Here is a 26870-nt window from a genome sequence, read left to right as displayed (position 1 = left end):
GGGCCTCAGGGCCTCCTGCATCCTGCTGGTGGACTATGCCACGTGGCATATACGGGCTCTGAAGGTCCAGTGGGCACAGTATATGGGGAATCTTTCCGATTGTGTCCAGATCTCGGAGGGCACTGCACACCAATTGCAGTGGTGGCTAACGAACCAGGACTGGATCAACGGCAGGCCCCTCTCCCTTCCCCAGCCAGAGTTCACAGTGGTGACAGATGCCTCACTTCTGTGGTGGGGCGGCCACATGGGAGAGGCGGAGATCAGAGGCCTCTGGTCTCCGGTGCAATCCGGGTTCCACATCAACCTTCTGGAGCTTCGGGCAATCCGTCTTGCACTGAAGGCATTCCTTCCTTCTGTCAAAGGGAGGGTAGTGCAGGTGTTGATGGACAACACAACCGCTATGTGGTACTGCAACAAACCGGGCGGGGTGGGGTCCTGGACCCTACGTCAGTAGGCACTTCATTCCTGAAAGTGGCTGGAACATCAAGACATGTCCCTGGTGGTTCAACACTTGGCAGGCTCTCTGCATGCCAGGGCACACAAACTCAGCCGCTGTTGCATGATGGACACGAATGGCATCTTCACTTGGAGGTTGTGCAAGGTCTCTTTCAGCAGTGGGGAGAGCCTTGGTTAGATCTTTTTGCCACCGAAGAGAACGTGCCATGTCAGCAATTCTGTGCGTTGGAATTTCCAAGGTGGTACTCGCTAGGCAACGCTTTTTTCGTCGCGAGTGGAGTTGCCTATACCACTTTTGCCCAGAGTGCTGAAGAAAATCAAGCGCAACCGGGCCCAAGTTATTCTTGTGGATCCGGACTGGGCACGAAGAGTCTGGTATCCCAAGCTTCTGCACATGGCCATCGAACCTCTGATCAGATTGCCTCTTCGGGAGGATCTTCTGTCGCAGCAGCAGGGAACGGTCCTCCACCCGTACCTGTCCAGCCTCCACCTCCTTGCGTACAGATTGAACGGCGACAGTTGACCGCTTTCGACCTTCCTCCCAAAGTCTGTAACTTTATCTTGGCAGCCAGGCGTCCTTCCACCAAAATGGTATACCCCTGTTGATAGAAGAAATTTGTGGCATGGTGCGCAGCAAAGGCTGTGGATCCCCTTTCTAACCCCCTTTCAGAGGTTCTTCTCTTCATTCATTCTTTGGCCCAGCAGGGCTCGGCTCTGGGCACTCTAAAAGGCTATATTTCGGCCTTTCTTCTGCTTTCTGATCAGCCTTCTCTTTTCAAGTCCCCTGTTGTAAATTGCTTCCTTAAGGGCATTACTCACTTGTTTCCTTCCATTCCTTTTGTGATGCCCCAGTGGGACTTGTACCTGGTTCTAACCTACCTTATTTGCGCTCCTTTCGAGCCGCTACATAACTGTCCTCTCTGACTTTTGACACTTAAAACTGCCTTTTTGGTTGCCATGACCTCTGCTTGCAGAGTGACTGAGCTTCATTCTCTTTCTTCAAAACCTCCTTTCATGGCTGTTCATCCGGACAAAGTTGTCCTTTGTACTAGGCCTTCTTTCCTTCCCAAAGTGGTTACCTGGTTCCACATAGGACTGACCATCACTTTTCGCACCTTCTTCCCGCCCCCACATCCTTCTAAAGAGGAGGAGTGACTCCACCATCTGGATCCAAAACGTGCACTTTAATTCTATCTGGATCACACAAAACAATTCCGGGTGTATGATCAGCTCTTTGTTGGCTATGTGGGCGCCAAGAAAGGTCGGGCCGTGCAAAAGCAGACCATTTCCCGATGGGACATTCTTTGCATCAAAATCTGTTATACCTTGGCAAAGAAAGGAACCTCCAGTGGGGCTGCGCGCCCATACCACCCGTGTGACGGCAGCCGCTACTGCTTTGGGACGTGGAGTCACTCTTCATGACATCTGCCAGGCAGCCACGTGGGCTTCATTGCACACGTTTACTAAACACTACTACCTGGACAGCCAAGTCCGGAGGGACGGCTTCTTTGGCCGTTCAGTTCTCCAGGACTCTCTGGTGTGAACTTAGTTCGCAGACCCACCTCCATGGTTGTTATTGCCTGGGTATCTATTCTAAGGTGAGGAAACCATTACTTATAGTCTCTTTCAGATGAACAAGTTACTTACCTTCGGTATATCTGTAAGAGACATATTTTTTATGGATTCCTCACCGCCCCACCCATCCTCCCTGGTCTGCGAACTGACTTTCAGGACCCTCGTTTTTGTGCACCAGTGGTCAGTGTCTTGCATGGCTCTGCGCTTCTGGCGTGGAATGTTGTGTAAAGAACTGACGTCAGCTCACAGGGCCGGTGTCTAAGTAGATACTGCAACATCATTCCGGTGATCACAATGCCAGAGACGAACGCGGAGTCGACTGACGCCACCTACCGACGCGCAGAGGTACTGCTGAGGAAACAATTCTCCGGATCCAGTCTGACGCCTGGGGGTAATTCTAAGGTGAGGAATTCATAACTAATCTATGTCTCTTACAGATATATCATTAACCGAAGGTAAGTAACTTGTTCTTCTAGTAGAGAGACTATCTAACCTCATGTTCCTCACAGGCCCTCCCACCTCCCCATTTTGTGGACTGACCTCTTAACATAAAAAGATCAAAATCTAGGAATTTGCACACTGGTCACGACCAATCTGTTTGGCTTTGCGTCGTGGGACGTGACAGTATCAAGAAAGCAACTGATGTAGGTGCACATGGATGGCACCTATATAGGCCTGCATTAGTCAAACCTGGTCCTGAACAATATTGACTTAGTCATTCGTACTGCTGAAGATTTTTCGCATTCTTTCCGGCGCCTAGGGGGGTTTTCAAATGGTGAGGAATCTGCGATTAACTAGTCTCCACCAGAAAGAACGTTAACAAACAAAGTAACGTGTTCTACACTCACCATAACTGTGTTGAAAGGATTTTAAACACACTAAATGTTGGGTGCTTATGTACTAAATTGGCAGGACCAACTCCTTCTTTAAAACAAAACAACTCTTCATAGCCTTTGCCAAGCCTCACATGGGAGCCTCCATCTCCAAGTCAGGCATTGTGTGATAGATTGTCAAATGCATACAAACTTGTTCTGCCAAAGCCAAGAGCTTACTAGCTGTGCCCCCCAGAATGCATTCTATGTTCAAGAAAGAGTGCCAAAAAAAACAAAAGAGGGAGTGAATAGGGAAAGAAAAGAAGGTGGACTCGTCCTCCTCAATATGTCGTAACTAAACCAAAAGGAATCCACCTAGGACAAAGCGAAATGAAAATATCATCTAAGATATTTTCTCACTATTCACGAAATGTGTATACCCTACTGATGTGTAGGGGGACACAGTGTTAACCCCTTGTGTGCCCCGCCCTTTCCACGCCCTGTGCCGGGCGTTTCATTAGCGGGCGGGGCTCATGACGAGATAGTCTCGTCATGGGCACAGCGCAACCGCGGCCCATGACGAGACCATCTCGTCATGGGCACTCAAGGGGTTAAAATAACCCTCACCCACCAAAAGGTCCCTTGGTGGCATGCTTCATCATTGGGTTCTTCCCGCCCGCTGCTGGACGGGGCGTGCTACAACCTTGAAAGACTTGTGAGCGCTTAAGAGTGAATATACTATGTGTAATGCAAAAAGTGAGAGTGGACCCTTCCACTCTCACTTTTTGCTTTACACATAGTATATTCACTCTTGAGTGCTCCGGCATCTTCGTTGGTTGGAGCACGGCCCGTCCCACAGCGGGGCGGGAAGAACTCCATGATGATGCATGCCACCAAGGGACCTTTTGTGGGTGAGGGTTGTTTTAACACTGTGTCCCCCTACACATCAGTAGGGTATACACATTTCACGAATAGTGAGAAAATATCTTGGATGATGTTTTCATTTTGCTTTGTCCTAGGTGGATTCCTTTTGGTTTAGCTAAGAAAGAGTGCCTGTCATGGGACTCTTGTTGGCTAGATCCATGTGGCAGACATCTGTATAAGCTGCTGCTTGGTCAACTCCACACACATTTACAAAACACTACTGTGTGGGCTTTTGTTGGCCAAACTGTATAATGAACTCTATTTCAGACATCTGCATCATCTTTGCTAGCCACGACATTGGGGAGAACCTCCTTTACAGTCTTTATGGAGCACGTGTAACTACAGCCACACGTTGTGAATGGAAAATATTTCTTAACCTGTTACTATCAGTTCATAACATGTAGTGCTGTAGATTCACTTGTGCCCACTTTCCTCCCCGGAAGCCAGGAATGATCAGATGATTTTTCTCTTCTATCGCCTTACTTTCTCACAGTACACTTGTCTTCGATATTACACTCCACTTAAACTACTCGCCTGCTGGATGGGAAAACAATATGGACCCAGGGAGGAGTCACAATAGGTCTTGTGACTTAGTATTTCTTTGAAGGGAAGCAAGTTTCAGACATCCAGGCCCCAACACTAGACGGCAGAAGTATGCAAAGCATATGAATCTACCCTACTACATGCTATGAGCCAATAGTTAGAGGGTAACATTTTAGATTTTTTATGTTTGAAAACCTATGATATCCGAGATTTTAGGGAATTAATTTGCTTTTTGTTTCAGGCTCATGTACAGTCAGGAATGGTTCAGTCACACCCTACTGGTCATCCAATGATGTTAATGACAGCACAACCTCCTGGTGGTCCACAAGCTGCTCTTGCCCAAAGTGCCCTACAGCCCATTCCAGTCTCTACAACAACGCACTTTCCTTACATGACGCACCAACCAGGTGAGCAATGGATTGGCAGATTTCCCACAAAAACAGCTGTGATTGATTATATGGATCATGCTTCAAAAAAGAAAGAACGAAAACGTCTTTGAAGGCATTCTTCAAAAGAGGAAATTTCAATGGTTGAAAATTATGGAAGACATGTTTTTCACAGCTCAATATTAAATATAAAATTTGCAGTGGATTCAAGATTTTTTGTGTTTTCTGCACATGATGAACTGATGTAAAATGTGTTCTGCCTAGAAGTAGTATTGAAAAATATATAATTTCTAGATATACATTTGCTTTGTTAAGTTTAGTTTTACTTTTTAAGCAGTCTGTATGTAATTTTAACACGGGGATGTTGCTTTTCCTAGGCCTATATCTGTTTTCCTATAATTCTGCTCTAGTGGAACAAAGTCCTACTGTGAAGTGGACAACCTCACTGTTCTTAGCTGTTGTCTTTTTTTTCCTGTGTGTGGGTTATGTTTAGCCACCTATGAGACAGAACTTTGTTAGTCATACGTGGAGTGTCACGAGAAATTTACTGCATCTGACCGTGCACATATACCATCTTTTCTGGATAAAAAATAAATCAGGATACCACCTGGTCCCTCACTGTTACCATGGCAAAGTCATCCTTAAACAGCCTGTCCCTAAAACAGTGGCCCAATCCCTCAAAAGATCTTTGGAATCCTATCCTGGTGCCAGTTCACCATCATTCAGTGAGGTTGCTTATCACCGGCCCATCAAGGGACCCTATTGTTCCCTTGTGAAAGGCTACCCTAAATAACAAATTCATTAGGTGTTGGTAACCCCCAAGAGGAGAGTAAACATAGTCATATGACCATTTTCCCATGATTTGATCTATTCAATAAGGTCCAGGATAGTGATGTCCCTCTCAAGGAATTGAACTCCCCTCAATGCCTGAACCTTTAGCTACACTAGTAACTCAATTACACTGTCTGGATGAGTCCATCTCTCATCAGGGTAAGCTGGATTTGTCCTGCTGCTGCTGCACTCTTTGCTGGTAACACAACTCACTGACCTGAACAGTTAGGCACTGCTCCCTTCCTAGTTGTGTTGCTACAGGTCATGTCACCCCATACTCCATTGACTCTGAGAACTTTAGCTACTGGTCACAAAAAAGTTGAACAAATTGACATCAGCTTGTCCTTGCTTTAGCACCCTCTTCTTTTCTAGAGATGAAGTCCAATTTTTGCATGGTGCTGGTAAGCATTGGTGATTAATCAACCACCTGTTAAATATACGGTCGCACCACAAGAAACAGTAAGATGTTGAGTTCCCTTAGCTGTCTGGACCATCCTATTCGCCATTAGCCAAGAAGTGCAAGCAGTATGAGACTATGGCTCTTGATACTTCATTCATAGATCGCCTGCTTCACCGGTCCCTTACTGCAAAAGGGGGCATTGTTTCTATCAGCTATATTTTCTGACAATAACGGAGGGTGGTCCCTGTCCAATTCTATATTTGAATCTCGTCTAATTGTTTGAAATGGTGGATTTGGCAATGGGACTGGTAGAAGTTAAGCATAGTGATGAGTTGTGCTTTGTGGATTCACAAGATGCACATTTTCACATTAATGAGGTACGGGACACAAGCAATACCTCTGGTTTACCATACAGGGGATCAGCATTTTCAATACAAGGATACTACATTTTGACCTGAGGTAGGGTAGCTCTATAGGTGTTGACCAAAATGCTGCCATCCGTGCCCACTTTCATGTGGCTGTTGTAGGTCCACTGCCATGCGTACAGATCTGATTGTCTGGGAAGGACACCTACTCAAGAAGTGACTGTGTCCAATTTTGAGGCGCTGATTCATTGTGAAATTTTCAAAATAATCTGGTAGTGACCAGCTCCCAGGTCAACTTCTTCCTTCTGTCTCACACTGCAGGGGTTCCTAACCCAAAGCTGCACCCATTTGAGTAGGAATAGAGTCTGACAGGACTCAGCAGCACCTTTGAGATCTAAAATTGACTGACACAATATTGTTTGCCACTTATTTTAATTAGAAGGATAGAGGACCCTCTTCGGAGAGATGGGCTGGGGAGAGGTTGGGGAAAGTTCCTGTGCACCTCCTTCTGACTCAGTTTCTAGTGGTCTTGTAAAAACCCAAGGCCAACTCCAGGAGGTTAACTAATCTTGGCATCTTTAACTTGTCCCTGCCAGATATTGATCTCCAAGTTTATAACTCTCCACCAGGAGTGGCTGAAGGAGTGTTGGGGCGCAGGCTGTTCTTCTCCTCGTTGATGATGATGGGAGATTTCTCCTGTTGGCTCCACAATTTCCGTGCTTGGAATATATATTTCCTAAATAGCTAGCTTTTAGTTATCTAGACCATTGCACACACAGTAATGGAGCAAGTGGATGAGTTTCTATCACCAAGCTTTGCCCATAGAGGTAAATCCCGTTGCATGCACCATGAACAAATTTGTCTTTCTTTGGGAATCTCCTTGATGTTTATTTTCCCCTACTGGAGCACGCCAGGGAAATCCCTTTCGGCTTTTAACATGGCTCTTTAATGTCATTTGATACTTATGTTAATTGTTTTCCCAGCCAGAATGCCTTCTAACCTTATTGCCCCTATCTCATGCATTAGCCATCTATCTGCTCTGTTGACTAAGTGTGACCTAAACGTGCATCCTTGGAAAACTGATTTTCTGGTCCCATGCCTGGGTTGCATTAGCAATCTGCAGTCTGTGTGCTTCTCAAAAACACCTACCCATGTTTAATCCCAAAGGTTTTTAGCAAGACTTCTTGTGAGCAGCATTTATTCCCTAATCTTTTCTTTGCACTTTTAAACTCCCTTAGCTGTGATTATCTGTTTTCACTCTTTGTGCCTTATGACCAGTTCTTCGTTATACAAGGCCACCTCCTAGGCCACCATTATCAAAGAATATTACTTCTCTTCCAGGGGATCCTCATCAATAATCTTAAACACAGAATTGCCTCACCTAAACACTTTTTTGTCTCTTACAAGAGCTTGTGCATATATAAATATATATATTGCAAAGTACTCCCAAATCCAGTGCGTGGGTGGGACAATTCAGTGGGGTCCCGAAGCACTTTGTAAAATATCCATATAAGTATATCGATTAAAGTGCTTATGAGAGACCAAAACACATATATATATATATATATATATATATTCACTGAAAAAACCATAGGTTTCACACATGTTATAGTTAGTGGAAATTTTACTGATAAAAAACCAATGAAATTGCCCCGTTATAGTTAGCGCAGGCAACTATAACTCACGCGACCGCAATCCTCTGCTGATGCTAATACTGTATTTAGACACTTATTTGCCCATGTCTTCTTCCATACATTTTTAGCTATACATATATTACAAATATTTTTTTTTCATAAAGACACATATGTCATCAGCAGAGGATTGCGGTCGCGTGAGTTATAGTTGCCTGCGCTAACTATAACGGGGCAATTTCATTGGTTTTTTATCAGTAAAATTTCCACTAACTATAACATGTGTGAAACCTATGGTTTTTTCAGTGAATTTGCAAGGTTTTTTAAATGCTAATTCCTAACTATAACGTGTGTGAAACCTATGGTTTTTTCAGTGAATTAGTACGGTTTTTTAAATGCTAAGTTTTTTTCCCTTATAATAAGCCCTGTACATTTGGTGGCCTACGGCCACCAAAAGCACAGGGGGTGGGGTAAGTGTGGATAGTGTTTTTTTCCATTGTAATAAGCCCAGCACATTTGGTGGCCTTCGGCCACCAAAAGCACAGGGGGTGGGGTAAGTGTGGATAGTGTTTTTTTTATTTTTATTTTTTTACCGTACGCTTACCGTAAGCGTACGGTAAGCGTACCCCGCGAAATTGCCGAAAAAAAAATAAAACCGTTTTTGCACTTGGGGGATGTTTGGGGACTCCCTCAACATGACTATGTGGGAGGGAGTTGTCAAAACAGCCCCTTTACATGTTTTTGGGCTTCCGATTTTAAAAATCTCTCTCAGTGCGAGAGACAAAATGGCGGCCGCCGCTTCCTGGTTTCGGCCGATTCGAATGTTTACTAAGATCTAAGAGCCAATCAGAATCGCGCTCGCGCACGCCACCGTACGCTTACCGTAAGCGTACGGTAAGCGTACCGTAAGCTGGCTCAGATATATATATTGATTTAAAGGCTATTTTCTCAGAATCTACTGAACAGATTTACACCAAACCTACAAAAGGCACTTCCTTGACCTAGGGACTACCTCTCTGCCAAATTTTGAGTAATTCTGTTCAGCCATTCGGGCTGTAGCTCGTTCTAAAGGTCCTATGGAAAAATGCATGGGAAAAACGCGTTTTGGGACCCCCCTTTTATCTCAGCCCCCGCTTGACGAATCCCCCCGAGACTTTCAGGGTAGGAGCGGAGCGTAGCGCCCCACCTATTTTGAGAAATTCGCGAGGATTCGTCGACCGGCGCCAAAGTTATTCAAAATAGAATGTTGAGGTTTTCCTATGGAAACGTGGTCCTAACTATAACTACCTACTGGCTATCGCCAGTAGGTAATATATATATATATATATATATATATATATATATATATATATATATATATATATATATATATATATATATATATATATATATATATATACACATTCACACACTCAACAATAGGCTTTGCTGTCTAAGAATGGGCTTTTCTGATCTCTTGCGGATGATGAGATTACCAGAATGAAAACAGAATTGGACACGTTGGAAACTGCAGGTCTTGAAAAGGAGAAAAAATACTGAAGATACTGCAAGCCTTATGATAGAAGGTATTTTCCACAGGGGGGGTTCAAGTCCCTCAGTGGCAGCCTCAGCTGCAGTCTTTCTCTAAAGTTCAAATCTCCACCTACTATACCACTGAAGAAATTCTTTCATTTTCACCAAGACTTGTTTGTGTGAAAGTGAACACCCTGTTCCAAAACGATGAGGTGGGGGAAGTGCCTCCTTAACAAAAAGGAACACCCATTTATTCCCTCTACTTTCTGGTCCAAAAGAAAGGTTCAACACAAGAATTGAATGAATAAATGGATAAAGGAAGAGATTCATGGGGTTGGCCTTGCACCACATCTAAAAACCAAAGGAAATGATGGACGGAGTGTTGAACATTGCAAGCACTCACCCCCAGTCAACTTATCTGGGTTTAATCCATCACCGTTCTTTAGCCCACTCTGCCACCCCAGTTCAGACATGGCCATATGCAAATCAGTCTGACCCTGTGCCTCATAGGAACAGTCCAGCCCGAACTGCCAAGCCATGTCTTCCCTGGACCGGAAACAAGCTTCCTAGGACCGGTTTCTGGCATTTCAGCCGTCTTCAGCCAGGCGTGCTTGAATCCAATGGCAAAGTGAGCAAGGGACTCACGTCTGAGCATACCCTGCCAACTTATGGAGAACAAAGCAAAAACCAAAGGAAATGATGGACGGAGTGTTGAACATTGCAAGCACTCACCCCCAGTCAACTGATCTGGGTTTAATCCATCACCGTTCTTTAGCCCACTCTGCCACCCCAGTTCAGACATGGCCATATGCAAATCAGTCTGACCCTGTGCCTCATAGGAACAGTCCAGCCCGAACTGCCAAGCCATGTCTTCCCTGGACCGGAAACAAGCTTCCTAGGACCGGTTTCTGGCATTTCAGCCAGGCGTGCTTGAATCCAGTGGCAAAGTGAGCAAGGGATTCACGTCTGAGCATACCCTGCCAACTTATTGCGAACAAAGCAAAAACCAAAGGAAATGATGGACGGAGTGTTGAACATTGCAAGCACTCACCCCCAGTCAACTGATCTGGGTTTAATCCATCACCGTTCTTTAGCCCACTCTGCCACCCCAGTTCAGACATGGCCATATGCAAATCAGTCTGACCCTGTGCCTCATAGGAACAGTCCAGCCCGAACTGCCAAGCCATGTCTTCCCTGGACCGGAAACAAGCTTCCTAGGACCGGTTTCTGGCATTTCAGCTGTCTTCAGCCAGGCGTGCTTGAATCCAGTGGCAAAGTGAGCAAGGGACTCGCGTCTGAGCATACCCTGCCAACTTATGGCGAACAAAGCAAAAATCAAAGGAAATGATGGACGGAGTGTTGAACATTGCAAGCACTCACCCCCAGTCAACTGATCTGGGTTTAATCCATCACCGTTCTTTAGCCCACTCTGCCACCCCAGTTCAGACATGGCCATATGCAAATCAGTCTGACCCTGTGCCTCATAGGTACAGTCCAGCCCGAACTGTCAGGCCATGTCTTCCCTGGACCGGAAACAAGCTTCCACAATTCCACCAAGGGAATAGGGTGTTGCACAATCAATTTTCAAGATGTATATTTCCACATTCCAATTATAGAAACACTGGAAATTCCTAAGATGTGTAGCAGGAAAGCATCACTATCTGAGCTATGGACTAGGAGCAACTCAGTCAACAGGAAGATACGTTTATCTTTTCCCAATATAGGCAGGGTCTTGCATTGTGACCCCTAAATGATTTATTGTACAAAGCATGTCAATTTCTGTCATTAAGACCGTTAACAGCTCCTCTGATGTCACTTACTTCAGCTGTGACGAAGCATTGAAATATTATACAAAATGGAGCATTTTAACAGGGGGGTCTGAGAGATTTAAGGGTGCTGATTGAGTACAGCCGGTTAATAGGCGGAGAGCTAAGACACCGGACAGCATCCCTAGCCCCTTGCGCCTCCTTAGCGCTGACGGGCGCAGACGGGCAGGACTCTGGCATGACTCCGGCCTGAGTCCGGCCCGTCCGCCATGCGCGTCCGCTGCGCGGGGGAGAGGTCATCCCCTTATATAGACGACTAGAGCGCGTCCGCGCGCTGGAATACCCCCAATATGGCCGCCAAAACCAGGTTCGCCTCCCCGGGGCCGAGCTCTTAGCGTCGATGCTCAGCTGAGAGCGGCCCAGGGCAGCGACTGGTCGGGGAAGCACCTTGGCAGGTGACAATGCAAATTACAGTCTCTGGGGGAAGTTTCAGACACAAAGCACAAATGCTGATAAAAACGCAATTTTAAAACAAGCAGAGTAAAAGCTTCGTAAAACAAGCAAATCAAACAATGAAAATTAATTAAACAGGGCAGGAGTGCAAAGAAGGACCTCACGGCTTTTCGCCTCAAGAGGGAGAAATGCGACTGGCTAACATACATAAATATGGTTAGTTCTCCCTGCAAATCCTAAATTTCTACCTAAGGTTGTCTCCTCATTTCACATCAGTCAAACTATTGAGCTACCCTTTTTTCCCACAGCTAGAGTTGGTAGCTGAAAGGGTGTTTCACACTGAGGACGTTAAAAGAGCTCTCCTGTATTATATTGACAGAACTAAATCAACCAGAAAGTTCAATTAACGTGTAGCCTTTTTTATACCCCAAAAGGAATATGCTCTTTCCAAAGCTGGCTTAGCAAAATGGATAGTTAATGTATTGAAGTTACTATGCGGAAGCCAAGCACACTCTGTGTGCCTCCAAAAGCATATTCTACGTGTAAAAAGGCAGTCACATTAGCCTTTTTAGGTATTCTCCATCAAAAATATCTGTAGGGCTGCTGCTTGGGCAACCCCACACTTTTACCAAGCACTAGTTTTTAGCTGTATTAGCACGTCAACAAGCTCTAGATGACCAAGCGGTAAGAGGGAACACTTTCAGACATCTGCATCTTCTAGCTAGCCTCTGCTGTAAGGAGGGACTGCTTAATAGTCTTTGCAGAGCATTTGTCTACAGCCAAACAGGCTATGAACGGATAATGTTCTCCTGTAACCATCTGATCGTAGTGTATAGTGCTGTACGTTCACATGCCCCTGCCATCCTCCCCAGAAGCTAGCCATGGTCGCACACATTTTCTGTCTCTTTTGCTCTTCTCACTCTGTTCACAGAACGCTCATTCTTCGACACTAATTGTCACTGTGAGACTTTTTCTTCTCAGATTGTGCGTTCAGAGCGAAGCATGCAAAAGAAATGCCGGATCCCTTACAGCTCAGTTGGGATTTTCACCGACTTTCCCTTGAGGAATCAATCCGAGACTTTATCCAGGCAGGAGTCTGAGGTGTCCTAAGTAAACAGTTGCTTTTAAAGTGTACGTGTTATCAGCGTCTGAAGTTCCCTAGAATAGTTTTAACATCTTAAGTTGTCATGTCCGTGACCGTGTTCTCTTTGATACCACTAGGTGGCAATGTTGCCCTACTGGTGGCACACAGACCTTCTCAAGCAGTCGTGACTTAAAATGTTGTTACCTCCTTCAAGCTGGCTTCGTTAAGTCCAATACTCAGCACAGTTGAAAGTGGGGACCAGCCAATCCTTCGGATCCTTCACCTGACTGCACAGTATGGATGCTTACAAACCTAACCAGCTGTCATTGCTAAAATAAGCTGACATTTTCCAAAATCATGAAGTGCCATGCATGTTGTGAGATAAAGACTCGTATTCCAAGGAAGACAAAGAATCATGCAGTGCTGTATACACCTTGTTATGCATAGCTCTCACTAAGAGCCACTAACTTGAACATCGGATTCTATTCACTGCTAAGACCTAGCAACAATGATTAACAAAAATTGATACTCACTGTTGCTACGTCATGAAGGAATTCATTGCTGTTCTGATAGGCCTCTTTGCCCAGACGTGGGTCCCTTGCTCACTTTGCTACTAGATTCAAGCTAGCCTGTCTGAAGAGGTGTGTTATCCTGAAACCATTCCCAGGATGCTTGTTTCCGGTCCAGGGAAGACATGGCTTGGCAGTTCGGGCTGGATTCAACCCACACTCTGTGTCTGAAAAGTTTCAGCGCTCCGTCCATCATCTCCTTGTATTTGCTTTGTTTGCCCTAAGTTGGCAGGGTATGCCCAGACGTGTGTCCTTTGCTCACTTTGCCCCTGGATTCAAGCTAGCCTAGCTGAAGAGGGGTGTTACCCCGAAACTGGTCCCAGGATGCTTGTTTCCGGTCCAGGGAAGACATGGCTTGGCAATTCAGGCTGGACTGTTCCCATGAGGCACAGGGTCAAGACTAATTTGCATATCGCTGTGCCTCAGCTGGGGTGGCGAAGTGAGCTAAAGAACGTTGATGGATTCAACCCAGGTCTGTGACTGGAGGAGGGTGTCCGTCCATCATCTCCTTGTGTTTACTCTCTTTGAGAGCCTGCCAGTGCAGCACGGCACTAGATGCGTGATCTGATAGAAGGCAGAGGGCACAGCTTCAGGTGGTGTGGAGACAGGGTGGATTGAGAAGGGTGGCTAGAGGCCTGTTTTTTTATTTTTTTATTTTTTTTACATTCCGCACTAGAAGGAGAAACCATGTTATGACTGCTGCCCAAAGTCTTTTCGGGTCTCTATACCACTCACTGGGTGCTAGTGCATCACCACTACTGAGCTGATGAGCTTGTGTTGATGCACTTGCACTCCGTGAGTGGTATGGAAACCTGAGAAGACTTTAGGCAGCATTTCCAGCACCCCCAGAACAACGTGTTGCTCTCGACTGTTGGGCTCTTGGGCTAAACCAGAATCTGAAAGAGACAGTAGTTATAGATTCCTTACCTTAGAATTACCCCCAGGTGCCGGACTGGATCCGTCAAATTTTTTTCTTAGCGGTACCCCTGCTTGTCGGTAGGTGGCGTCAGTCGACTCCATGTTCGTCATCGTAGTTGCCGGGATGACGTTGCAGTGTCTACTTAGACGCCGCCCTTGCGCGCTGACGTCAGTTATTTCTTTTTGCAAGCCAGCCAGCGCAGATCCGGAGAGAGCGTGCCCCGTAGCCACTTTTTTACTAAAACTTTTTCCACTTTTGTCGACATATTTTTCGAGTCGCTTCGACTCCTGGTGCATGTAGGGATGTCCCATCGTCGGATCACATCAAAGCCTTGTGACTCCTGTCACAAGCTGATGTCTGTCACGAATCCTCTGGTGCCCGGAACGTGACCACAACCCGAAGTTGTGCTCCTACTTTCGAGCCATGAACCCAAAGTCTTTGCAGAAGCGGTCTTGAAAGCTTCTGGAGGCCCGGCAGTCGGCTCCGTGCCGCTCGTCCTCCTGGTCGAGAGGAAGGTCTCGGGACCGGTCGCATATCCACCACCACTCGTCAACGAAGTGTTCGCACTCCTCGGGTAAGTTGAAGCACAAGAAGAAGGCAAAGAAGCATTGTCGCTCTTCGCCTTCTCCCGATCTGTCGACTGAGGCGACGTGGGAACCGGAGCGTCACCGTTCTCCAGCTCTGCCTTCAGAGCCTTCTTTTGGGACGACTCCGCGCATCCCTCCCTTTCCGGGAGCGTAGCGTTCCCTGCCCAGCTTAAAGCTTTCTATGAAGCGCTGCTTAGCAACTTTGTGCGGCCCGACTCCGCTGGCACGCTTTCTTTGGGCTCCGTCGACTCGGCTGGGGGCCCTGGGCCTTCAAGCCCGGCGGCTTCGGCTCTGGGGCCGGCGGGCCCCCGAGGATCCAGGCCTCGATCCGGATCGGTCCTGGTCGATCTCACGGTACCTTCCCCAGCGCCGATTCCATTGACGGCCCGACGCCTGTTGTGCCCCCAACTGGCGTCGACCCCAGCCTCACCCCCGACTTGGACATGGAGCCGGACAGGCTCGACCGGCGCCGGTACTGGCGCCGACTGGTATTTATGTACCACCGTTTTTTCCTGGCGTTCCCTACCCCCCTGATTGGCAGCCAAAGGAGTGTGAGGAAGACTGGGAGGGGTCTGGTGACCCTCTAGCAGACCAACTTGAGGAGCCAGACTGGCGGGAGGAATTGGGTGAGGCCAGTGATCTGAATACCTCACCAGACCTTGGTTTGCTTTCTCCCCCTACTGTGGCTACAGAGGAGGGGGCCTCCTATTCTGTTGTATTGCGTAGGGCGGCTGAGGCCTTGGGCCTTGCACTTCCTACAATGGCAGTCTGGACTAACCTCCTGACATAGGTGCTTCAGCAGGCAGCCTCTTCGGACCCCCCTACAACGTTTTAATGAGGACCCTCAATGACATCATTCGGGTCACTTGGTCCAAACCCACCACAGGGGCTCTTGTAAATAAGATGATTGCCTAACGCCACTGCCCGGCCCCGGGCGACCCACTTTTCCTCTCCCAACACCCTGCCCCCGGGAGCTTGGTGGTCCAAGCCTCAACATCAAAAGGTGCGTTCCCTACTCCCCTCTCCCAGATAGGGAATCCAAAAAGCTGGACCATCTTGGGAAGATATTTTCTTTCGCCAGCTTAGTAATGCGGTAGGTGAATACTGCATGCCTCTTGGGCCGTTACACACACACTGTGTGGTACACGGTTGCCCAAGTGATGCCGCAGTGCCCAGAGGAGGCCAAGGCCGTGCTCACCTGTGCTATCGAAGAGGGTAGAGATGCAGCAAAGTTTGCCATCCGGTGTGGGCTGGATACCGCCGACTTGCTGGGTAGAAGGATTTCAACGTCGGTATCCCTAAGGCGATACGCCTGGCTGAGATCCACTGGCTTCTCTGGGGATGTTCAATCAACCCTTTTGGATATACCCTTTGATGGTCGTCGCCCGTTTGGCGACAAGGCAGACAACGTGCTCGAGCGCTTCAAGGACTCTAGGGCTACGGCTTGATCCTTGCTGCCACCTGTCACCCCATGCAGTCTGCCTTTCGCCCCTTTCGTGGCTACGTAAGGGGTGCCTCACCATGCTCCACCCAGAGCCACAGGCCTGCGCAACCTATTCAGCATCTGCGCGACTGGGAACGTGGGACCCAAGGTTTGGTACTTCTTTTGGATTCTTCCAAGGAATTTCCTTCCCTTCTCGTGACCGAAGATAAAGTTCCACCTCCTTGGGGTTTCATTATCCCTTGGACTAATAAGCTGGAAAATAACACTCTTGGGCGATACCGAGATCCTCCTTTTAGATGTCACAGGAATTGGTGGCTGGACACAGGTTGTCCCGTGCATACTGGAGATTTCCTTTTGCTTGTGGAATTTTATCTCCTTTCTTTTGTGGCTTCCGCACTTGTTCTGCTGTGTGTGCTGCCACTCCGTCTGTTACTCCAGTTTTTCATCTGATCTGTTGATTGTGGACCACTGTTTGTGGTGTTGGTTTTCACACACTTATTATTCTTTCTCTACGGCTACAACCAGCTCCACGCCCAATCTCCCCTTCCCACTTGTTTCTATTGTTTCTTCTAAGATAGTGACTGGTTGTCTGAATAGGCATCCCCTGTGTTGGCCTTTGTTCAACTTGCTTTTTTATAGTACCAGATAGTGGTCTTCGTTGCTCTGTTCTAGTGGGTTGTTTTTCACCTGCTGTTTTATCCTTTCAGTCTTCTCTCAGCCACCTCATTGTCGCTATTCAGCCTGTAATGTTGTTTTATGGCTGATTGCTTTTCATTTTCCGGGATCTATAATATCTTCCACGTCCTCTATTCTTCTATGCAGTACCATATGGCTGTTGCCGGCCTGACCCTATCACATCTCGCCCGATATCCACTGTTGTGCACATTTCTATGTACCTTTCTTTGGGTGTATTTTATTATACAGTATATATGGTGCATTTCTATATATTTTATATATTATACATATATGTCCATATATATTATTCTTTTGGGTCTGTAGTCATACATTTTTTGATTGGTATCTCTATAGACAGTCATGTTATGCTACCTTACTAGGAGGTAGAGCATTTTTGCTTGCTTTGCTGCGTCTCCCACAGGGCTTTCATTTTTTCTTTGCTTTGTTATTGCGATTCTTCCTCCTCCATGGTTCGCCGTTGCATGGTCCCAGGGGGGCTCGCTTTTCTCTGAGTGCTTCCTGTGGCCAGAGCAGTCGTCCTAATCTTAAATTAGAACTTAAAATATTATCATAAGTTAATTAGAAAGACACGGAGAGAGTTCAATGCACAGAAGATTGATAGATCTAAGCATTCCACTACAGACCTTTTCACCATACTCTAATCCCTGTCCTCTCTCGACCATCTGCCGTGGGAACTCACTCTCCGAAAACCTGAAATAGCACTGCTCACTTTTTCGCCACTAAAATAGGTAAAATCTATGATAGATTTCCGCCAGAAGCCAAGGAATATAGTTCTAAACTGACTATAATAGGTAACCCACTCACCCTGGGTGCTCTCTGGTTTTTCACCAGCCCTTTTTCCTATAGATTAAATCAGGGTCCTCTGGATCTGGCCCCACCTAGGATCCTCCAACGAGGAATGTTCCTCATACTTCCTCATCTCAGACAACTTATGATGTCTCTAAATTCAGGGTGTGAACCCCAGAAATGGAAACATGCCACTGTGCTTCCCATAAGGAAAAAAGTCAGTCTTGACCCCTCTATTTTGAACAATCTTAGACCTATTTCTCTCCTGCCATTTTTCGTGAAATTTTGTTGAAAAACATGTTAATTATTAACTCACTTGCTTTATCGATGAAAGAGAACTACTTCACCCCTCTCAGTCTGGTTTTCGGGCTGCCCACTCAACAGAATCTGCCCTTCTTCTTGCGACTGAAATGCTTAGACACAGTGTGGATCACTGTCTTACTTTAGCTTTAATACTAATGGACCTGAGTGCCGCTTTTGACACTGTATTCCACTGCCTCTTGTGTCGCAGGCTAAGGGAATGTGGCATTGATGGCTTGGCCCTAAGATGGCTTTCCACTTTTTTATCCAACATCTCATTTCAAGTTACCCAGAGACCTTTTATCTCCGAGACAATAACTCTTCCAAAAGGAGTTCCACAAGGATCCATCTTGAAATCCACCCTGTTTAACATTTACATGCACCCTCTGGCAGAGATAATTGAAAAACATAATGTTAGAGTAGTATCATACGCTGATGAGACACAATTGATTTTGACTCCTTCTCAACATGAGGCTGGTTCAGCTTCCAGTTTAAATTCTGCCTGGTAGAACTGGTCTCTTGGATGACTTAAAGCTGCTTAAAGCCCAACACTAGAAAAATAGACATCCTGATAGTTGGTAAGACTCCTTCCATATGGTTATCGGCGTGGTGGGTGTATTACCTTGGCCAAATCCCTAAACTGAAGCCGAGGGTTAAAAATCTGGGAGTTTGGCTTGATACTGAGCTTTCTTTTGAACCCCAAATCAACTATATGGCTGGGAAATGCTTCGGCACTCTGAAAAAGACGCTGGACCTCCTCCCTATTGAATCATGTAAAACGATTGTTCATGCACAAGTCACATCTCTGTTAGATTACTACAATGTGCTCTAACGGGTAGCTATGAAGGGAAGCCTAAAAAACACTTCAAAGAGTGCAAAATGCAGCATCCTGTCTAGTCCTTGATCTCCCGAATAGGGCTACCGTTACGCCGGCACTAGCCACCCTTGACTGGCTTTCGTTGGAAAAGAGAATCTGCTTCAAGGCAGTCTGCTTCTGGCATAGGATTCTAGCTTTAATAGGTCTCAAATGTTTGTGCCCCCTGATAAAGCCCTATTCCCCGCAACGTTACCCAAGATTCTCTAATGCCAACTTTGTGCAAATACCTAAGATCTAAAGGGCCAGATTGGGGGCACATTCCTTTTCCTATCTGAAAGAAACACGTAGTGATAGATTCCTTACCTTAGAATTGCCTCAAAGCGTCCGACTGGATCCAGAAAGTTTTCGTCAGCAGTACCCCTGCGCGTCAGAAGGTGGCGTCGTGCGGCTCTGCATATGTCTGGTGTCGTGGTCGCCGAGATGACGTCGCGGCAGCTACTTAGACGCCGCCCTCGCGTGTTGACGTCAGTTCTGTCTTTTTCCGTGCCAGCAAGCACAGATCCGGAGAGAGCGGTACCCCCAGTCATTTTTTTAACTTTGTTTTTCGAGGCCTTTTTGTCTCTGTTTTTCGAGTCGTTCGACTCCTGGTGCCGTTGGGATGCCTGGCTTCATGTCTTGCGGGGACTGTCATCGCAAGATTTCGGTGACTGACCCGCACCACGTGTGTCTCTACTTCCTGGGGCGTGACCACGACCGCTCAAGGTCACGGTCCCGTGGGAGGTCGAAGGACCGGTCGCGGAGCCATCACCATCGTTCGTCGGGATCGAGGTTTTCGCACTCGGGTCAGGTATGGCAAAGCATCACAAGAAGTCAAAGAAGCGTCTTTGTTCTCCGACTTCCCCTCCCGCGACAGGGTCTGTCGGCGACTCCGGCCCATCTCCAAGAGTTTCTGTCCGCCATGGCCCGCCTCTTTGGGCCATCTGGCCCTGCTGGTGCGCCTTTGGGCCCTGCGGGCCCGACTGGGGGTCTTCGTGCTTTACTGTCAGCGGCTCCAGCTTTGCTGTCGGCTCAGGCCCGGCGCCGCAGGCCCCCGGGGTTCCAGGCCTGTATACCGGTCTACGCCGGTTGACCTTGTGACACCCCCACCGGCACCACCTCTGACGTTGCCCATGCCACCGGACTCAGCCCCGATGTGGACACGGCGCCGGAACGGCGTCGCTCGACGCCGATTCAGACGCCGATGGGACCTTTCTACCCCCATGTCCAACCTCCCTATTTTCGGCCTGTACATCAGCCTTAAGGGAGGAAGGGGAAGACTGGGAGCGGTCTGAGGACCCTCTCACTGCTCAATGTGAGTATGACCCGGACTGGTCAGAGGAGCTGGGGGATGCCAGTGGTCTTGATACCTCTCCTGAACTTGGCATGCGAACTCCTCCTACCGTGGCTAGGGAGGAGGGTGCGAGTTACGCAGTGGTGTTGCGTAGGGCGGCCAAGGCTCTCCAACTCCCTACAGTGGCCGTAAGGACTAACCAACCCCCTGACAGAAGTGCTTCAGCCGGCAGCTACCTCTGCGGATGCACTTTCTGACGTTCTTTTGGGCACCTGGTCCAGGCACAACACAGAGGCTCCTGTGGATAGGAGCGTGGCCCGACGCCATTGCCCGGCCCCGGACGACCCCGTTCTCCTTTCCCAACACCCCACCCCTGATAGCCTCCACGCCCAAGAGCGCATTGCTAACCGCACCCCCGGACAGGGAATCCACTCGCTGGGCAGGGCGATTTCCACGACAGTGGCGCTCCGCCGCCATGCCTGGCTGAGGACAACTGGTTTCTCTGGGGATGTCCAGAACACTCTCATGGACATGCCCTTTGATGGCATTTGCCTTTTTCGCAACGAGGCAGATAGTGCGTTGGAGCGTTTAAAGGTCTTGCGGGCCATCGCCAAGTCCTTGGGCCTTTCGGCCACTGGCCCTCCTCCACCTTCTGCTTTTCGCTCCTTTTGTGGCCACAGAAGGGGCGCTCAGACACTTTCGCTTTAGAGCAACAGGCCTGCGGACGTGGGAGCCGCCGAAGTGGGTCAGGGGGCCAGCCTACGGGTCAGTCCACCTCCAGCCTGGCCACCACTGCATCCAAACCTTCCTAGTCCGGTTTTTAGGCCCATCAAACGCCAGGATTCACCATCACCGGCAAGATTCACCATCCCCTCCCCCACTGGTGCACCATCACTACAGACAGGTGGGTTTTACAAATAGTCCGAAGGGGCTACTCCCTCCCCTTCGAGACTACACTTCCAGCCATGCCACCCCAGTACCACCGCATGTCGGGGGATTACTTGGCACTTCTTCAACAGGAAGTCGTGGCCCTCTTGGCTAGGGGGCCATTGAGCGCATTCCTGCGCCAGATATAGGACGTGGTTGCTACTCCCACTACTTTCTGGTGCCCAAGAAGGACAAGGGCCTTCGAAATGTTAATCTCTTCCTCCGGAAGGAGAAGTTCAAGATGTTAACTCTGGCTCAGGTTTTGTGTGCCCTGGAGACTGGATGGTAGCGTTGGATCTGCAGGACACATATTTTCATATTCCTGTCCTACCGGCATTACCTACAGTTTACGGTAGGCCACGAGCACTTTCAGTTTACTTTGCTCCCCTTTGGCTTTACCAGCGCCCCTCGGGTGTTCACGAAAGTGATGGCAGTGGTCGCAGCTCATGTACGCAGACCAGGGGTTCCAGTCTTACCCTATCTCGACGACTGGCTGTTGAAGGCGGGCTGTGGCTTCGTTATATGTCAGCAGCATTTGACACCATCTCATACATTTTGCTGCAGGACAGACTCCAGAGTCTTGGTGTTTTTCATCAAGCACTAGCCCTCCTGTCCTCATTCTTAACAGAGAGATCCCAAAGGGTAAAACTACAATCTTTTCCCTGAGACTCCTTTGTTCTACCCTGTGGAGTACCGCAGAGATCGTCCTGAGCCCCACTCTTTTTAATCTTTACTTGGCACCCCTGGCAACCTTGATTCACTAATTCGGACTGGAGATAGTGTCGTATGCAGATGACACACAGATAATGGTTAACATCCCTAAAGGTCCATGCTCAACGTTAGAAAATATTCTCAGATGCATGACTAAAGTGGCAGAATGGATGTCTGCTAATTTCCTGAAACTCAATGGGGAGAAAACTGAAGTAGTGATATTCGGAACAGGGACATCAAAGTGGAACAGCAAGTGCTTGCCTCAATCCTTAGGATGCTGTCCTGTCCCAAGCAAGAAGGCTAAAAACCTTGGAGTTCTGATGGACATGGAATTCAACTTTTTTTTTTTTGTTTGTTTTTTTTTTTTTTTTAAACCGTTTATTACAAAATTCAAAGAATATACAAAGATGGGCCTACAACCTTCAGGCCGGCCGCTAGCAAACAAGAGGAGCATAAGATACACACAGTGGAGCACAGGCAGCGGCAAAGGGAAACATACAGGAGTCAGCCGCGTTGATGGCCACACCATACGGACCCCACATGACGGTTTCTTTTAAACATAAATAACAACAAACAAAATCCAACCACAAGGCAACCCACGATCGAAAACAGCAGCATGTGCTCCCCTAGAAGGGGGACCCTACCAAACCATAGGAGTATCAAGGGGGGGGAGAAGGTCAGAACAGGGACTGGGTGGACTCAGTGCCCGGTACCGGAGAGCTAAACCGGCTAAGGGGACGGGGCAGGCGATGGATCGGGCAATAACGGCGGGGCGCAGATTCCACCACGGTAGGCGTTCCAGGGATGGAATTCAACTTTAATATTCAAATAAACCATACCATTTCTACGTGCTCCTGGCTCATAAGGATGTTAAAAAAAAATCTTCCCTCTTATCCACCGACCAGCACCAATACAGGTCGCACTGACCTTGGTAATGTCCAGACTCGATAACTGAAACACAATATACTTGGCCGCCAATAAGAGTATGCAATATAAACTCCAGGTGCTATAGAATGCGCTGGCAAAACATGTTCTGGACATTCCCAGGAAACAATCCGCCAGGAAGGAACTAGAATCCCTGCACTGGCTCCCTATTAAAAAACGCATTAGCTGCAATTCACTCTGTATGGTACACAAGTCACTGCATGTTCCTTAACCGTCAAGATTAAAAACAACGTTCAGATGGCACTCCCCCAGTAGACCCCTGCAATCCTCACTCCAAATGCAACTGGTGGTACCAAGAACCAAAAAGAGGAATTGGGGGGGGGGGGGGGGGTCAGGCGCAGAGCTTCAACTCCACTCATGTGCGCCCTGTCCCTGTACAATCTGATTCAGTCAAAAAAGTCCCTCTTCCAATTAGCCATTCTCAATTATTTCACAAGCTTTTTTCTGTTCCAAATTCGAACAGATCTTGCTACCACTAGTATATGATAATGGGGGTGATGAGAGAGAGCCGGAGCACTGTACATGGTCTAAGACAGGCATAACGTCGACGAGTAAGATGGGAGCAAGCTGGGTTGTGGATGGTTACTGTATTATAATGTAGTGTTCTTTACCAAGGTGAGTCTTCAACTATTTCCTAAATTGGAGCAGATTTGGACAGGGATGTAGTTCCATATCCTGGGTGAATAGATAGAAAAGTTCTGCTGTTTTGATTTTTTCTTTTTCATACTTCGTAGTCTGATGGTGGCCTGGATGCAGGTGTGCTGGGATCCAACAATGATCATAAGCATATCTGCAACATAACAAGGGGTGCTGATTGTGATAACTTAGTATATTATGCAGTTGGTATTGAAAATGGTGTGAGCGGCAGGGGAAGCCAAGGGAGTTCCATTACGATGGGCGCGATGTAATCATATTTCTTCGGCCCCTGGAGGAGATGCACTACAGAATGTAGGATTCCCTGAAGAGATGAGTGGAGCCTAGAAGGCCATAGAGTAGGGCGTTACCAGCATCCACATGTATAAGTACAAGGACTTGAACAGCAGTTCTGAAGCTGCTGTCTGAAAGAAATACTTTGACTTTCTTTACAAAAGAAAGCTAGTACCAGGCTCTGTCATTTTTTTTTTTTTTTACATTACACTTTTCTGTGGCGTGAGGAATCGTGGAGTTGATGCACCTTGCAACTCTGATTTTCTTACAGAACATCCTACTCCTAAGTTTGGTGATCCAAGGCTGTATCAGCAAGGTGAATCCAAATTTGTCCACCATGATCTTCCCTGAAAGGATTCAAGTGTTTGGCAAAAATGTGTTCTCTTCGGCAAGTCTAGTCTTCTGATTAGTCAAAGCAAGTTTCCTACTAGGCGGATATATTATTCTAAGCAACAATGGTCCCTAGGAAAGGGTGAACAAAACTGATAAATACAGACCCAGTCAGTGCTGTATTAGTTAAACATGTCCAGCCGGACAGAGGTTTAATGTTTAATTTTTCAGCAATTCTTGGAGATATGTACAAGACAATATACTGAGAGTGGGACACAAGCCTGCATTCCACTACAGAAACGTAGAAACATAAAAAACATATAGTCTGGGAAACATTTAAGCAAGGCTTAGGGAACGCTCACGGTTTGTTCTCAGGAGAAAAATTCACAGTTATGAATGAATGAATGAATGAATTCGGATTTCTAAAGCGCGGGTAGCTGCCCTGAGGCGTCCAAGCGCTAAGCATATCTCTGAAGTTTGAGTAAGGAGGAAGGCAGATTCAGTACCATGGTTATGTGGTGAACAGGAGCGTTTTCAGCTGTTTGCGAAAAGAGAGAATGTCGGGGTTTGATCTGAGATGCTGGGGTAGGGCGTTCCACTTTTTAGCCACATTGAAGGAGAAAGAGCGGCCTCCGGATCTTGATTTCTTTGTTTGCGGTACAATGGCTAGATTTGCAGAAGTGGAGCGCAACTGTCTGGTGGGTATATAGGGTGTGATGAGAGGGAGGTTGATGGTCGGGCCTTGCGACCAGAAAGTCTGGTGTGCGATGCAGAGTGATTTGAAGTCTACTCTTTCCTTTACAGGGAGCCAGTGCAGTTTCCTCAGTCCGGACTTTACTGAGGATCTGCGAGGGATTTGTAAGAGTGTTCTGGCTGCGCAGTTCTGTATTAATTGTAGTTTGCGCAAGGTGAAGTCGGGAGCTCCGAGATATAATGCGTTTCCATAGTCCAGCCGCGATTGGATCAGGCCCAGGACTACGGTTTTTCTTGCTTCAAAGGGGAGTAGAGGCAAAATCTTCCTAATGACTCTCAGGATACCAAAACAGGTGGCAGAAAGTTTTGTAGCCTGTTGGTCAAAGGACAGGGACCTGTCGAGCCAGACACCAAGGCTCTTAATGGCGTCTTTGGGTGTTGGGGCCGGACCTAGGCTGGTGGGCCAGAGATTGTCTATGGTCGATGGTAGAATGTGACCCAGGAGCATGAGCTCTGTCTTGTCTCCATTAAGTTTGAGACAAGACTTGGTCATCCAGCGTTTGACCGTATCCAGGCAGCCTGCAAGATCTACATTTGCCGACGTACCGCCCGCCTGTGCCAGGGAGACCACCAGCTGGGTATCGTCCGCGTAGGTAATGATCTTGATACCGAACGGACGGACGATCTCAGCCAGTGGCCTCATGTAGACGTTAAATAACGTCGGGCTCAGTGAAGATCCCTGTGGGACCCCACATCCCAGAGGCTTGCTGGAGGAAGTGACATTGCCCTCAAACACCTGGAAGGATCTTTCACTCAGGTAGGACTTAAGCCACTCCAGAGCTCTGTCAGATATTCCGGTGTCCAGGAGACGCCGCAGAAGGATACCGTGGTTAACGGTATCAAATGCGGCGCTCAGATCGAGGAGGATGATTGCCACCGATCCTCCCCGATCTAAGATTCTCCTGGACTCCTCTGTGGCTGCCAGCAGTGCCGTCTCGGTCCCATGCTTGGGGCGGAAGCCAGTCTGGGATGGGTCGAGAAGTTGGTGTTGTTCGAGAAAAGTTGTTATTATGCTATTTATATGTTTCTCCAGGATCTTGGCTGCCCAAGGCAGCAAGGAGATCGGGCGGTAATTGTTGAGGTTCTTGGTGTCAAGATTTGGTTTTTTAATCAGGGCCCTCACCATAGCCTGCTTCCATGCTGCTGGTACTATGCTGGTGGTAATCGAGGTGTTGAGTACTTCAAGCAGTGTGGGGAGGATGGTTTGAAACGCCGAGACTAGAACATATGGGGGTGCTGGGTCTCTAGGGGAACCCGATTTCACCTGGCGCATGAGGAAAGTGAGGTGATCTGCCTGCAACTGGGGGAGTTCCGCCAACACCGGGGGGTGATTGGGTGGGTAATCTGCCTGCAACTGGGGGGATTCCGCCAACACCGGAGGGTGATTGGGTGAGTGGATTTGAGGGGGACAAGGGGCTGCTTTAATCAGAGCAGTCTGGTCTGTAGAAGGGAAGGATGAGTATATAAAGTTAATTTTCTGAGAGAAGAAATTAGCCAGGTCTTCACAGCGGAGCTCTGGGTTCTCCGTTATAGACGGGGGTGTGGGGAGGGTGATGAGGCTTTTTACTATTTTGTATATCTCTTTTGAGCTGGAGCTAGCCTCTGCAATCTGGTTGGAGTAGTATGAGGATTGCGCACTTTTTATGTCTTTTTTGTATGACCTGATGGCGTCTCTGTAGATAGTTTTATCTATTTCCGCGTAACCTAGTCGCCATTTACGTTCCAGTCTCTTGCAAAAACGCTTTTTCTCCCTTAGTTCGGTGGAGTACCAGGGAGCTGAAGTTCTGGATCTTTTAAAAACTGTTTTCTTCAGGGGGAGCGTGGCGTTTAGGGAACTCAGAATCCATTCATTGAATGTTTCATTGGCCTGTGAGGGAGTCTGACCGATTAAAGGAATGGATTTTTGTAATTCTTGGATCCACTGGGCCAGCGGTATTTTAGACCAAATTCGAGTTTCTTGGACAGTGGGTGTAGGGGGTATAAGTTTCTCTGTTGTCCAGAGCAACGGGACTAAGGCATGGTCTGTCCAGGGAAGTGCTATGGGGGGACGAGCCTTCAAATGTGTGCAGTTGCTGAAAACTGGATCCAGCA

The 26870-nt window shown here is 47.6% G+C and overlaps 1 protein-coding gene across 17 annotated transcripts in view; it reads left to right on the top strand.

Moving 5' to 3' along the window:
• ATXN2 (ataxin 2) overlaps nucleotides 1–26870 on the top strand; it is a 1509788-nt gene that overhangs the window by 1460345 nt on the left and 22573 nt on the right. For all 17 annotated transcript variants that reach the window (XM_085634791.1, XM_085634789.1, XM_085634788.1 and 14 more), the window contains one exon: nucleotides 4552–4717. In XM_085634791.1, the coding sequence (XP_085490917.1) occupies nucleotides 4552–4717 (166 nt within the window). The remainder of the gene's footprint in view (nucleotides 1–4551; nucleotides 4718–26870) is intronic.

Source organism: Triturus cristatus, chromosome 11, assembly GCF_964204655.1.
Source record: "Triturus cristatus chromosome 11, aTriCri1.1, whole genome shotgun sequence".
NCBI lineage: Eukaryota > Metazoa > Chordata > Amphibia > Caudata > Salamandridae > Triturus > Triturus cristatus.
Note: the sequence above shows the minus strand (reverse complement) of the source record. Positions and strands in the feature narration are given on the sequence as shown.